Raw genomic sequence first — 13,864 nt, 5'->3', positions numbered from 1 at the left:
GTTCAGTAAGTGAAGGGCTTGCCGCGGAAGTGTGAGGACCTGTGCTTGAATCCCCAGCACACACATAAACTGGGTGTTGCAGCATGTCTGCAAGCCCAGCTCTCCTACAATGGGAGGGAAGGTCGAGACGGAGGAGGCCCTGGATGCTTGAAGGCCAGCTAGCCTGGCATGCATTGTGAAGACAAGCAAGGGACCTTAACAAGGTAAAAGGTGAGGACTGGCACCCGAGACTGCCTCTGATGTATACATCTGTGCCACTGCATGCTGTCACACACACTTACACATGGTCACAGAGCATTGCACGTAGTGGTCCTGGGGTGGAGGTATTCCAGGAACAAACAGAGGACATCCATCTCTCTAGACAGTAACCCTAGCGGGCGGCTGCCCACTGCTACGCCCTTAGGGCACAGGGGGTGGACTCATTGACATAACTAACAAATAGTCACTGTGTATTCTCTGCAGATGGCACTGACATGCTGGTCACAGATGGACGAGCCAAGGTGAGTGGCGGGAACAGAGGCACCTGAGTGATGTAAGTCGAAGGAAGGGTTTTGTTTTGTTTTGTACTGTGACTGGTAGCACAGGCTTCTTGTCTCAGCTACCTGGCAGGTTGAAAGAGAAGAGTGTCAAGTTTAAGTCCTGCCTGGGTGACTTGTTGATACCTTGTCTTAAAATTTAAAAAAAGGTTGTGGGCCCAGCAGGTACCTAACACGCACAGGATCCCAGTGTCACAAGAAAGGAAAGGGCTCAGGAGACAGCCGGGTTGGTAAAGTGCCTGCCATCCACACAAACACGAGGTCCTGGTGTTGATCCCAAGAACCCACACAGAAAGCCAGTTGTGCACATGTATAATCCCGGCACCAGAAGGCAGTGGATAGAGCTCTCCAGGGACTGCGGCAAGCTAGTCTAGCTACATCGAGTCTAAGACCAATGGGAGCCACTATCTTGAAAAATAAAGAGGGAAGGATTGAGGAGAACTCAAATCACTGACAAGCGGCTTCCACAGGCACATGAGTACACACATATGCCTTCATACACGAATCCATAAACACCACAGCTCACCCAAAGAAAAGAGAAGATGAAGAAATAAAGGCCTTTACTTCTGGAAATGTGGAAACGACCTTGGGTCTTACTGAAGCCAAGCAGAAGGTCCCAGCATAGCAGCTAACCAAAGAAGCTCTGGGGGAGCGGAGACACATCTGACATCAAGGCTGGAGTGTTGACGATACACGGGGAACATGGGAGATACGGTGTTTTGGATCCTCAGCTGCCGCCATGATAACCTGGACTTAAGTTCTACGTAGATGACTTTGTGGTTGAATGGAGCACTTGCATGTGGACCCTTGAGCTGGATGGCTGGGCCCTTGCCACGTGTCACTCTCTGCCTTCCCTTGTGTGCACGGGCAAAGGTCCTGGCCTTGGGCTTTGCCTGTCTCTCACTGTGGTGATTAAAATGTGAATGTCCCCCACAGGCTTGTGTGTTTGAAAACTCTTGGTCCCTCATTGGTGGCACTGTTTTTAAGTTTGGAAAAGACTGCCTAAGGTTTATAGGCTAAATCCCACTGAGGGACTGCCTTGAGGTTTACAGCCCGCCCCACTTCCTGTTTGTGCTCTGCTTCCTGACTATAGTAACAGCGTGAATAGTCTCCTCCTGCCTCCATGCCTTCCCAACCGTGAGGGACTAATTCACCTTGAACTGTGAGCCCAGTAAGACCTTCCTCCCTTAAGTGACTTCCTGTCAGGAATAATCACAGTTCCAGGAAAAGTAACTAACACCCTAGATGACACACCAAAGGCAAGTGATCGGTGCAACCCCAGGTCACAAACCCTTTGGAAGTCACACATTAGATATCCTGCATAGCAGATATTTACATTATGATTCAAATAGTTATAAGGTAGCAATGAAATGATTTTATGGTTGGAGGTCACCACAACATGAGGAACTACTGTATTAAAGGGTCCCAGCATTAGGAAGACTGGGAGTCCCTGCCCTAGACTGCCCATCAGGGTTCCCGGCTAGTCCTTTCTGTTCATCCCCTCATGCCACCGTCTTCCCTGAAGAGAATCCTCTTACACTATCTTCCATCCACTAAGCTACAATTCTTCAGTGAACACCATGGCTTCTGGAATAATGAACCACAAATCTCAAACTTTTGAATGAAGATAACCCAATAAAAAATAACGACATCTTGAATTTTGCAGGAAAATTGATGGAGCTAGAAAACATTATTTTGAGTGAGGGAACCCAGACACAGAAAGACAATTATCACATGTACTCACTCATAGGTAGTTTTTAAACATAAAGCAAAGAAAACCAGCCTAAAAATCATAATCCCAGAAAACTTAGACAACAATGAGGACACTAAGAGAGACTTACGGAGATCTAAACTACATGGGAAGTAGAAAGTAGAAAAAGACAAGATCTCCTGAGTAAATTGGAAGCATGGGGACCTTGGGGGAGGGTTGAAGAGGAGAGGGGAGAGGCAGGGAGGGGAGCAGAGAAAAATGTAGAGCTCAATAAAAAAATCAATAAAAAATACAAAAAAGAAAAAACAAAAACAAAAAAAGAAAAGAAAGAAAGAAAGAAAGAAAGAAAAAGAAGCCAGTGGAGCGGCTGGCGAGATGGCTCCGTAGGTAAAAGTACTTGTAGCCCTAGCCTGGTGAGGAAAGTTTAGATCACTGGAATCAACAAAAAGACAGATGCGGTGGCTCACATCTGTAATCTCGGCACTCTCACAGTGAAACAGGAGGCAGGGGTGCAGCTCCCCTGGAGGCTTCTGGACCTGCCACTGGAAGACAAGGAGCAGCAGAAATAAGAGAGCCCGTGCCTCAGTGTGTGACTGGACAGAACTGACTCTCAGAGTTGTCCCTGACCTCCACACGGTGTCCCCTGACCTCCACACGGTGTCCCCTGACCACCACACGGTGTCCCCTGACCACCACACAGTGTCCCCTGACCGCCACACGGTGTCCCTGACCTCCACACGGTGTCCCCTGACCTCCACACGGTGTCCCCCGACCTCCACACGGTGTCCCCCGACGTCCACACGGTGTCCCCCGACCTCCACACGGTGTCCCCCGACCTCCACACGGTGTCCCCCGACCTCCACACGGTGTCCCCCGACCTCCACACGGTGTCCCCTGACCTCCACACGCTGTCCCCCGACCTCCACACGGTGTCCTCTGACCTCCACACGGTGTCCCCCGACCTCCACACGGTGTCCCCCGACCTCCACACGGTGTCCCCCGACCTCCACACGGTGTCCCCCGACCTCCACACGGTGTCCCCCGACCTCCACACGGTGTCCCCCGACCTCCACACGGTGTCCCCCGACCTCCACACGGTGTCCCCCGACCTCCACACGGTGTCCCCCGACCTCCACATGTGTGCTGTAACATGTTCCCTCTCCAGTCAACACTAACAAGCAAAATCTTTACAAAAGAAGTCAAAAGAGAACGCGATAGAGACAGAGGTACAGAGGTAGGAATACAGACAGGCAGGCAAACAGACAGTTAAGTGGGGTATGGCAGCCCAGCTTTTGGGCCACAGGGTGCCTACTATTGGGCCCCAATTCTTTGATCTTGGGGATCTTTTCTTTCCGACAAATATTAAAGATTATATTTTCTAGCTGTAAAGATAACTGCACTTTTTGTCTTTAATGGCTCATTCTCTTCCTTCTGATTTTAGTGACCCTCAGGCAGTACTGTGAATTTGAATTCCGGGTTCTAGGAGCAGGTGGAGCTGGCTGAAGCCCTCCTACACACTCTCAATGTAGTGGGTGAGGAGACAGGAAAAGAGAAGGAGGGAACAGGCAGGCTGCCTGCGAAGTCCCCCGTCACCTCGCTGGTTTCAGTGCCATTGCACGCACGCAAAGGGAGATAAAAATACCTCCCCTGAGGCTGCTCGGGGTGACAGGAGATAACTCAGGCTGCACACACGCTGCTTGGGGTGACATGAGATATAACTCAGGCTGCACACGGGCGCTGTCTCCTCTCTGCTTTGAGTCATGGAACCAGTTACGGTTAGAGGAGGAGGAGGGGTCAAGAGAGGAACAGAGTGGATGAAAAGCAAAAACTAAAAGAGATTACGAAACTGACGGGGAAAACAAGGACTCGCCTAGCTGACATTAATTTTCCTAAAATGACAGGTTCTGCAGAAATGGAAGGAGAGTCGTTCAGAGGACATACCAGCCCCAGGGCAGGAGCCAATAAAGCAAGGGCCTGGCTTTCCTCACAGGAGCCCTCAGGGACCTAGTGTGTGGACAAGAGGAGGGGAGGGAGAGGAGCAGGAGGAAAGGGGAGGAGGGAAGGGGGGAGAGGAGGGGAAAAAGAGGAGGGAAAGGAGGAAAGGGGAGGAGAGGTAGGGGTAGAGGAGGTGTCATTTCTCAGGAAGAAGATGAGGAGGAGGAAGGGAAAGAGAAAGATGTATTCTTCACGAAGAGGCAGAGTGGCCATTCCCAAAGGGAGGAGAAGGAAGAAAGGGAGGAGAAGGAGGAAGAGGGGGAAAGGGGAGGAGGGAGGGAGGGAGAGGAAGAGGCCTGCCTCTGGAGAGAGGGAAGCCAAAGTCTGAGCCACAGCTGTGGACTGCTCAGAGGGTAACACAGAGGAACAGAGAAATGGTGCTTGAGAAGACACTCAAGGGCAGAGGTTCTCGAGGTCTGGAGCAGGGAGGAACCTTTGCTGTCCGCAGGCTAGGAGACACCCTAAAAATTAGATGGCAGGTTAAGAGCCAGAGCCAACAGTTGCTCACAGTCTATTCGGGGGGCCACTGAGAGGCAGGGAAATGCATAGGATTCATGACAGCCTCCAGAGGAATGACGGTTCCTCCTCACAGAGCTGACTGACAAAACCACGAAGGGGCATGCTGGGAGGCTTCTCTCTGTGCCTTGCCGCGGGAGGAGGGGGACACTGGGGGAAGGCTGCTCTCCTGGTTCAGAGGGAGCACTGTGCCATGCCACGGGAGGAGGGGGACACTGGGGGAAGGCTGCTCTCCTGGTTCAGAGGGAGCACTGTGCCATGCCACGGGAGGAGGGGGACACTGGGGGAAGGCTGCTCTCCTGGTTCAGAGGGAGCACTGTGCCATGCCGCGGGAGGAGGGGGACTCTAGGAGGAAGCTCTGCAGAACCTGACAGCCTTTGCTCTTTCCTTGAAGGCATGATGTCAGTAAACTGCCATACAGAAGACAACAGGGAAGCAAGGGTGGCGTGGGGTGTGGGGAGCGAGGAGGCTCTCATTCAGAGTGATCATGAACCTGCCCTGGCATCATTCTGTGGGAAACTGTTTGGGTGTGACTGTGTACAGGAACACACTTGCACACATCCATGTGGCGGTCACAAATTAGCTTTAAGCATTGTCCACGGGTGTCTTTTGAGACAGGGTTTCCCACTGATCAACTATCAGGGAGGCTAGGCTAGGCGGCCAGTGACTCCCAGGAGAGGTATGCCCGGTTCTAGCTCCCCAATTTTAGCCATCATGTGTTACTTTTCTATTCTTTCTTCCTTCCTCCCTTCTTTCTTTTTTTCTTTTCTTTCTCTTTTTTTTGGCATGAATTCTGGGGAATCAACCTTATGTCTCATGTTTTCAGGACAAGCATTTTAACTGATGGTTTATCACCAGTCCTATGGGCCATTTTATCTGTCAGGAGATACTTGGTACTCAGAATATACCCTGAATATGGAGATAATAATTATCCCCTTACAAAGATCAAGATTAGCTATGAAATGTCAGGACTCAGTGCAACATGACAATGTGGACCCCTTGTTATACACGAAGAAAACAGAGAGAGTAGAGCAGGAAGTACATTGCCCTCGACATTCAGGTCCTTGTGGCACTGCCAGGGTTACATAAAGAGGCCAGCAACTTGCCTAAGTTCATTGCTGGTTCACACCAGGTCCAGATTCCAATCCCACTGCCAACTTCTTCATCACTAGCACACTGATGAAATCTTTTCAAGCTACACAGTATTTTTTAAAATGACTGAAGAGAATTTGAAAGATGGCCCAGCAGACAAGGAGCTTGATCTCAGTTTGACAGTCTCAACCCATGTAGAGAAGAGAAAAACAGGACGTGATGGCAGGTGCTTGTGGTTCTAGCTCTAGAGAGGCAGAGTTAGGAGGATTCCCAGGGCTCCCTAGTCAGAGAGCCTGGACTCATTGGCTCTAGGTCAATGAGAAGTCCTGTGGCAAAAAACAAGGTGGAGGCCAACAGACAACCTAGTGGGTAAAAGCATTTGAACCTGGACCCTCACAGGATTCACATAATGGAAGGAGAGAACTGGCTCCCCCAAATGGTCTTCTAACCTACACACACACACACACACACGCACACACACACACGCACACACACACACACACACATACACACACACACACATACACACACACACACATACACACACACACACATACACACACACACACACACACACGCACACACACACACGCACACACACACACACACACACATACACACACACACATACACACACACACACACATACACACACACACACATACACACACACACACACGCACACACACACACACACACGCACACACACGCACACATACACACACACACGCACACATACAAGGTAGGGGTGGACAAGAATGACGGCACCCAAGGAACGACACTTGAGGTTGCTCTTTGGCCTCCACACACATACACAACACACTTATACCTACATGAACTTTCAACCCCTCACACTCATGCAGCCTCAGCTGCTTAAGAGGAATCGGAATCTGAAGCCTCTAGCCCTGAGAAGCATCGCAAGCCTTTCTACCGAGGGAGGATCCCTGGCAAGTGAACTCGCTGCTCAGTGGACCCTGAAGCCGCAGACGCGGGGCCCAGATGAAGGGCAGATAGGCAGGGCTGCTCTACCGGGTCTGCTGTGGGTCGCCATCCTATCTTCCCACGTGACAGACTCTAGTGCTCGTTTGCTACTGCTGACATGTGATGGTTCTCCAGGCTAGAGTTCCAGGTGGAGCCGGGCTTGCAGGTCAGCTGGAAGAGTACGCCCTCGGGAACATGCACCACACATGAAGGAGAAACGTGGGAATTTAGGTGATGGCTCTCTGTGAAAGGTGCCTATCAGCAAAGTATAGAGGTGGCCAGCTAATGAGCGTGTGCCAGGGTGGAAGGGGATACCCGGGCAGTGCTGCCGGCCGAGGGCACCACAGGAGACCTGAAATAGAAGTTCCTTCTTTTAGCCCTGAAAAGGAGTCAGAGAAGGAGCGTGTGATTTAATACAGAGGGAGATGAGCAGAGACGGGACTGCACAAAAGTATCAGCAAACAGTGTCAGTGAGGGGCTCCAGCGTGTCAAGCATCCCCAGAATGTATGCAAAAGCCCTAAACATCAGGAGCAGTTGTGTAGGCGTCTGCAAATCTACTGAGGCTAGTGAAGTGAAGACCAACATCCCACACTGTTCTCTGACTTCAACATATGCACCACAGTATACATGCATATTACTGCACGTATACACACTCTGACCTCTACATACACACCACGGTATGCATGCATATGAACTGCATGTACACACTGTGACCTCTACATACGCACCACGGTATGCATGCATATGAACTGCATGTACACACTGTGACCTCTACATACACACCACGGTATGCATGCATATGAACTGCATGTACACACTGTGACCTCTACATACACACCACGGTATGCATGCATATGAACTGCATATACACACTGTGACCTCTACATACACATCACGGTATGCATGCATATGAACTGCATGTACACACTGTGACCTCTACATACACACCACGGTATGCATGCATATGAACTGCATGTACACACTGTGACCTCTACATACACACCACGGTATGCATGCATATGAACTGCATGTACACACTGTGACTCTACATACACACCACGGTATGCATGCATATGAACTGCATGTACACACTGTGAATCTACATACACATCACGGTATGCATGCATATGAACTGCATTACACACACACAGGGACGGAGGGGAGAGGGAGGGGAAGAGAGAAAGAGAGGGACGGAGAGCGAGGTGAATGAGAGGTAATAGAGGTGAGGGTGTGGAGCATCAAGGCGAGAGAAAGAGCAAGGACCTCAGGGTTAAAGGTCAAAGGGACAGCAAGTCCTTTCCCAAGCTGGGGGCTTCCTGTGGCAGGGAAGCAGCTGTGCACAGGGCTCTCTAGCAGCTGGCACAAGGCCTTGTCCAATCTCCACCTACCTCCAGATGGAATCCAGAGCCTTGGGTTGGGCTCTAGCCAGCAGGCGGGAAAGAGGCCATTGTCTGTTACTACATGGGCCAGAGGGTTGTACAAAAAACATTGTTTTAGAAGAATGTATAAAAATTAAAATTTATAAACCTGAGGGCAGTGGCCAGCACTCCCCCAGAAGGTCAGATTATATAAGGATCTAAAGGAAGCACCAGGCCAAGCTGAGAGGTGGCAGGGGAGGAGGAGATCAGAATGCCATTCAGTTGCGCTCTTAGCATGCCGTGTGTTTGGGGCCCTCTACTTTCTTCAATGTCTCGTTTACTGGCCTTTTAGCATACATCAAGTTTTGGCCTGGGAGCTATAGGGGTGACTTCTCAAGGACATTTCTATGTTTCTGAATGGCTCACTTAACAATTCATCGTGCCAGGAGACAGGGGTTTGGGGAAGGGTGTGGGCCCAGAGTCACTGAGGAGGTCAGATTCTTTTTTTTTAAAGATTTATTTATTTATTATGTATACAACATTTTGCTTCCATGTATACCCACACACCAGAAAAGGGCACCAGATCTCATTACAGATGGTTGTGAGCCATCATATGGTTGCTGGGAATTGAACTCACGACCTCTGGAAGAGCAGTCAGTGCTCTTAGCCACTGAGCCATCTCTCCAGCCCAGACTCTTGAGAGGGAGCAGATGCAGGACCCACCGGGACTGCCAAGTAGCCTCGTTGTAGGTTTGTTTAGTGGATGACTTCCAAGGCTGTTTTATTTTCTTTTTAATGACTTGGGCTACATAAACAAGCCCTTGATAGACACGCAGATGCGTTCAGGGGAGGGTAGCTGGACATCTAGGAGCTGGATACAGGTCAGAAGCATGAAGGTGGAAAGGCAGGCAGCATTGGCAGACGCATGAGGGCCATCAGGGAAGGCTGCAGCTATAGTGGGGCAGGTCTGACCACAGGAACGGAGAGACAGTGTTAGTAGATGGTCACGGATCATGGCAGGAACCCAGGCCTGGCTGAGGAGCTGTGGCATGCCTGGTGGCTGTCACACAGGGCTCTGGGTTGGTTAACCAGGTACAGCCCTTGCAGTGAGCAGAACCCCTTGCCTTGCATAGGCTCGCTGCCAGCAGGCCCCTGACATCTACTCAGGTGGACCTCGGCTGCCTGTGTCTGACAGCCTCCATCACCAGCCTGGCTTAGTGCTTAGCAAGTTGGAAGCTTGAAGCAGACAGGCCTCCCTGATCCTCCATTGTTCCCTTTGTCAAATACCAAGCATGCTGGGGTGATCCAGGCAAGATCCACACCAGGGCTTGGCCTAAAAGCACTAATAATACTGTTACACTGTCAAAAACAAGAAATAACAGCCTTGCCACCTGCTGCTGGAGACTGAGTGAGGGCGGGTACCCACATCTGCAAGTCAGTTTTGCTTTCTCCTAAACCACCACTGCTAGGCACGGGTCCAGGTGACTTCTGTCCCCCAAGCCGCTACTGTGAGGCTGATTGTTAAACCCACCAAAGGGAGAGAGAGCTGAGGCCCTGAGATACTGGCATTCCCCCGAAAGCCGGTGAACGCCCAGGTCTGACACCACACAAGGACAGATAGACGAATGGATGGACTAGGCTCTGGCAGGCACTCCCCGCCAAAGTAATAGCGTATCTTATCAGTCATAAAACATACTTAGAGTCTCTTGTAATTAGAGAGGCATACTCCAACGTGACCACATTTCCTACCCATCAATTCAGCTGAGATGGTGAGAGTGAGCAAGTCTGGGGGTGATTTTCTGTCCTCATAATGGTCACGAGCATAAGAAACTGGAGAGGTAGTTCAGTCCATAAACTACACAAGGGAGAACCCACGTTTGATCGCCAGGACCCATGGGAAAACGCTGCGTGTAGTGGTACGTATTTGTAACCCTAGTGCTGGGGAAGCAGAGATAGGTAGGTAAAACTCGCGGGCAATTGGCCTAGCCTATTCAGTGAGCTCCAGGACAGCAAGAGGCCCTGTCAAAACATAAGGTGGTAAGGACCTGAGAAATGACATCGGAGGTTGCACACGGGTCTGTATGCACGACAGCACAGATAGGTGCACACTCCACACTCATGAACACGGACAAACATGAACACATGCACACGCACACGCGTGTGCACCCCCTGTACACACAACTGGCATGATCTTCTGGAGGACAGTGTCTGAGAATTTAAGAATATTCTAAACACACAAAATATTTGTCTCATGGATTAAATCCCGGAATAGGACACTTTATCCTGAGCTCTTACAGTCACATATAGGTAAAACTCCACATACAAAGATGGCTCTGTCACCCACAGATAAATCCATTCGGTTTTCTTAACCTCTCCCCACTCACTGTGCAAACAGTTACCTACTTCCACCACACACACACACACACACACACACACACACACACACACACACAATACCTCTTACTCCACAGCCCTCTGCTTCCCAGAGTGTTTTGCAAGTCTCTAAAATACTTGCCCAACTGAGGGTACCCTGGGAAAGGTCCAGCTGCTTACTGTGCCAGCCCCACGAGACTCCCAATGTCCCAGCAGCTAGAGGGACTGCACAAGGGTTGAGAGATATAATTTCATTTGGCACCTCTGGCTACCCTCTCTGCCTCTGCCAGCGACAGCAAATTCTATATAAAGCTGCCAAACCTGGCATCTCTATGCTAAGCAGTGACCCCTTTCATCCAAGGGCAAGGCACCAGACCGCCCTGCATAACTTGCTGGTAATGGTGACAACCAGGCCTAGAAGAAGACTAAACCCTGCTGGATCTAGGCAGACCTGACACAGGGAAGTCAATTCTCTCTGCTCCGACCTCAGGCACTGAGTAGCTACAGCTTCATCATGGAGATAGAATGCAGACACATCCTGTCTGAGTTAGCAGCAAGAAATAGGGCTCCCATAGCAGGGACCCTGCCACAGATCCAATGGGGATAGTAACCTGGAGAACTATCTGAGCAAAGGCAACCCCATCAGCCCAGGAAGAGAGGTGTTTGCAGCTGTTGACCAAGCAAGATCTGAAACTGAACACACGTGCTCGTGCAACCACAAACGAGAACCTGAGTCAGTCACAGACTGAAACAAACGCGTGTGAACCTGGGTGCTAGGCAGCTTCAACTCTCAAGCATTTGCATGCATCTCATTCTTACAACCCAATGAGAAATGCTCTATGAGGCTTTCTCACTTTGTGGATGCCGGAACCGGAGCTGAGACATCACAGTTCCATTACAGGCAACATGCAGGATAGCATGTGCTGGTGACGGAGACGGGCACACAGTCACAGACCACACACCACCAATAGAAGGTACCTATCCAAACACACAAGACAGGGGCCCCGAGGGGCCTCCATCGCCAACATTTATAGGACTTAACAAAGAGTGGAGGCAGACCAGGGGTGTAGTTCACTTGGTAGCACGCGTGCTTAGCATGCACGGAGAACAAAGTTCCCTCTTTAGTACGGCATAAACTATGTGTGTTGCCCCATGCCTGTGATCACAATACTTGAGAGGTGAAGGCAGGAGGATCAAAAATTTAAAGACATCTTTGACTACATGGCCTGTTCCAATTTACAAACTAGCCTGGATTACATAAAACCCTGCCTCAGAAATATAAATAAATAAATAAATAAAATTAAAAAGGCCTCTGCTACCGCTTATTGTCTTATTATTGTGCTAGAGAACACCATGTAATTCCTCTGAGGTGAAGGGTAAAACAGATAAACAGTTGTGTTCTTTTAAAAACAACATTTTAGGTTGCAAGAGCCCCAAAGCAAAGGAGGGCAGGCACGGAGAGGCCCATCAGTGTTTCCGACATCCGGAGACTCTCACTGACTGCTCTTGTCACCAAGAAGTTAAAGCCTTTAAAAAGACGGCCGTTTTTGTTTGTTTGTTGTTTCGTAATCCCAAAGAGTCTAGGAGAGCGGATCTCGCAAAGTTTTGTGCCTGTCCCTGGGCCAGGAAGAACTGTTGGAGGTTTTTGGAGTTTTCCCGGAGTTGGCCCGGGTTCTCTGGTGCGAACTTGACCGGACCACGGCGACTTGCCTTGGGGTGGGGGTGAGGAGTTCGCTTGGGGGTGGAGTGTGTGGTGGGTGCCTGGTTGCTTAAGGCTCGGCTTCTCTCTCCCTCGGGTCCCGGACCCTTCCCAAACCCCACACAAAGAAACAGCGCGCCACCGCGGGACTGGTGGCCTCTTTGGGCTGGGGGCCAGCCACCATGCCAGCGGGCCCGGCCTGCGGCTCCTGGACTCGGACCCCGCGCGCTCGGTGCTTCCCGGGCCAGGCGGGGATCCGGGGCAGTCCGGCTACTCACCGTGGTGCGGGGGAGGCGGCGTGCTCTCGGGGCTGCTCATCGTCACGCGGCGGGGGAGACACGCGGTGGGGGAGACACGCGGTGGGCGCACTGCGGCGGCGGGGGTCCCCAGCTCCTGGACCCTGCCTCTCGGTTGTAGCCTGGACTCCCACTCCGCGCGCGCGGCGAGCAGAAGGGAGGGGCTCCGCCCCAAGATAGGCACACTTCAACTTTTTTTTCTACAACTTGGCCATGAGGTTCCCACCCATTTTTTTTTTAAACACACACCCGCCCACTTCCGAACGTTTTCTTCTGCGCTCTAACTTTCTGCTCAAAGCTCACAGTTCGCGGTGTTTCTGTTTCCATCTGCCACTATCAGAAAGCTTGGGGTTAGACAGCCCTCCCCCACTCCCCTCCCCCCCCCCCCGCTCCCACCCCCGTGTGAGCACTGGAAAAGTCCCACGTGAGACCCAGTGGCCTGGCTGGGCACTATCCAAATAGGGGCAGACAAGCGTTTCAAGCGTGGCTTGGATGCCTGGTTCTGTGCAACCGGAACAAACCTAAAAACTTCTTCCTTTTTAAAATGATTCCTCTTAATTAACATTAATCGTTGTATATATATTTTCAGGGCTTGGCACGATATTTCAGGGCATACATAGGCTGTGTACTGATGCGGTCAATTAGCATTTCTAACTCTTTGCCAATCTTTTACTTTTGGAGGTATCCAGCTCAGTGTGTGTGTGTGTGTGTGTGTGTGTGTGTGTGTGTGTGTGTGTACCACTTACCCAGTCTTGTTCTAGTTTCCCGCCTGTCACTGGTCACTAGTAATTGCTACTTTGAGATGACACTGTAGATTCCACAAGACAGGTAAAACTTGTGCTTGACGCTCTGTGTCTGGCTTAGTTTACGTCACCCTTTCTGTGGTGTCAGCTGACAGTGTCACCAGTATGTAGCATTATCTAAGAGGTGCTGTCACCTTGCAAGCATGAGGAGGACCAGAGTTCAATTACAGTGTCTTAGTTACTTTTCTTGTTGCCATGATGAAATAAGGTTTGTTCTGGTTTGCAGTTTGAAGGTACAGTTTATCATTTCAGAAAAGGCATGGCAGAGGGAGCTTGAGGCATCTACATCAGGAAGCAGAATGGCGGCGAGGGATGCTAATACTCAGCTCATAGGTGGTAGCCTAATCAATTAAACAACAACAACAACAAAGCCAAATGTAGTGGCGCACGCTTGTAAACCCAGCACTGGAGGAGTGGAGGCAGGTAATTCCTTGAGTTGGCTGGCCAGCTAGCCTAGGTTGCTTGGTGAGGTCCAGGTTATTGAGACACCCTGTCCTAAAAAC

The 13,864-nt window shown here is 50.6% G+C and overlaps 1 protein-coding gene across 1 annotated transcript in view; it reads right to left on the bottom strand.

The window, feature by feature from the left end:
- The window catches only part of Gypc (glycophorin C (Gerbich blood group)), a 44,388-nt gene extending 31,473 nt beyond the window's left edge, over positions 1 to 12,915 (bottom strand). The window contains exon 1 of the mRNA XM_075969042.1: positions 12,541 to 12,915. Within this exon, the coding sequence (XP_075825157.1) occupies positions 12,541 to 12,580 (40 nt within the window). The 5' untranslated portion in view covers positions 12,581 to 12,915. The remainder of the gene's footprint in view (positions 1 to 12,540) is intronic.
- Positions 12,916 to 13,864: the final 949 nt, after the last annotated feature.

The sequence above is a fragment of the Microtus pennsylvanicus genome, chromosome 4 (assembly GCF_037038515.1).
Source record: "Microtus pennsylvanicus isolate mMicPen1 chromosome 4, mMicPen1.hap1, whole genome shotgun sequence".
Classification (NCBI taxonomy): Eukaryota; Metazoa; Chordata; class Mammalia; order Rodentia; family Cricetidae; genus Microtus; species Microtus pennsylvanicus.
This window is presented reverse-complemented; position numbering and strand designations above follow the sequence as displayed.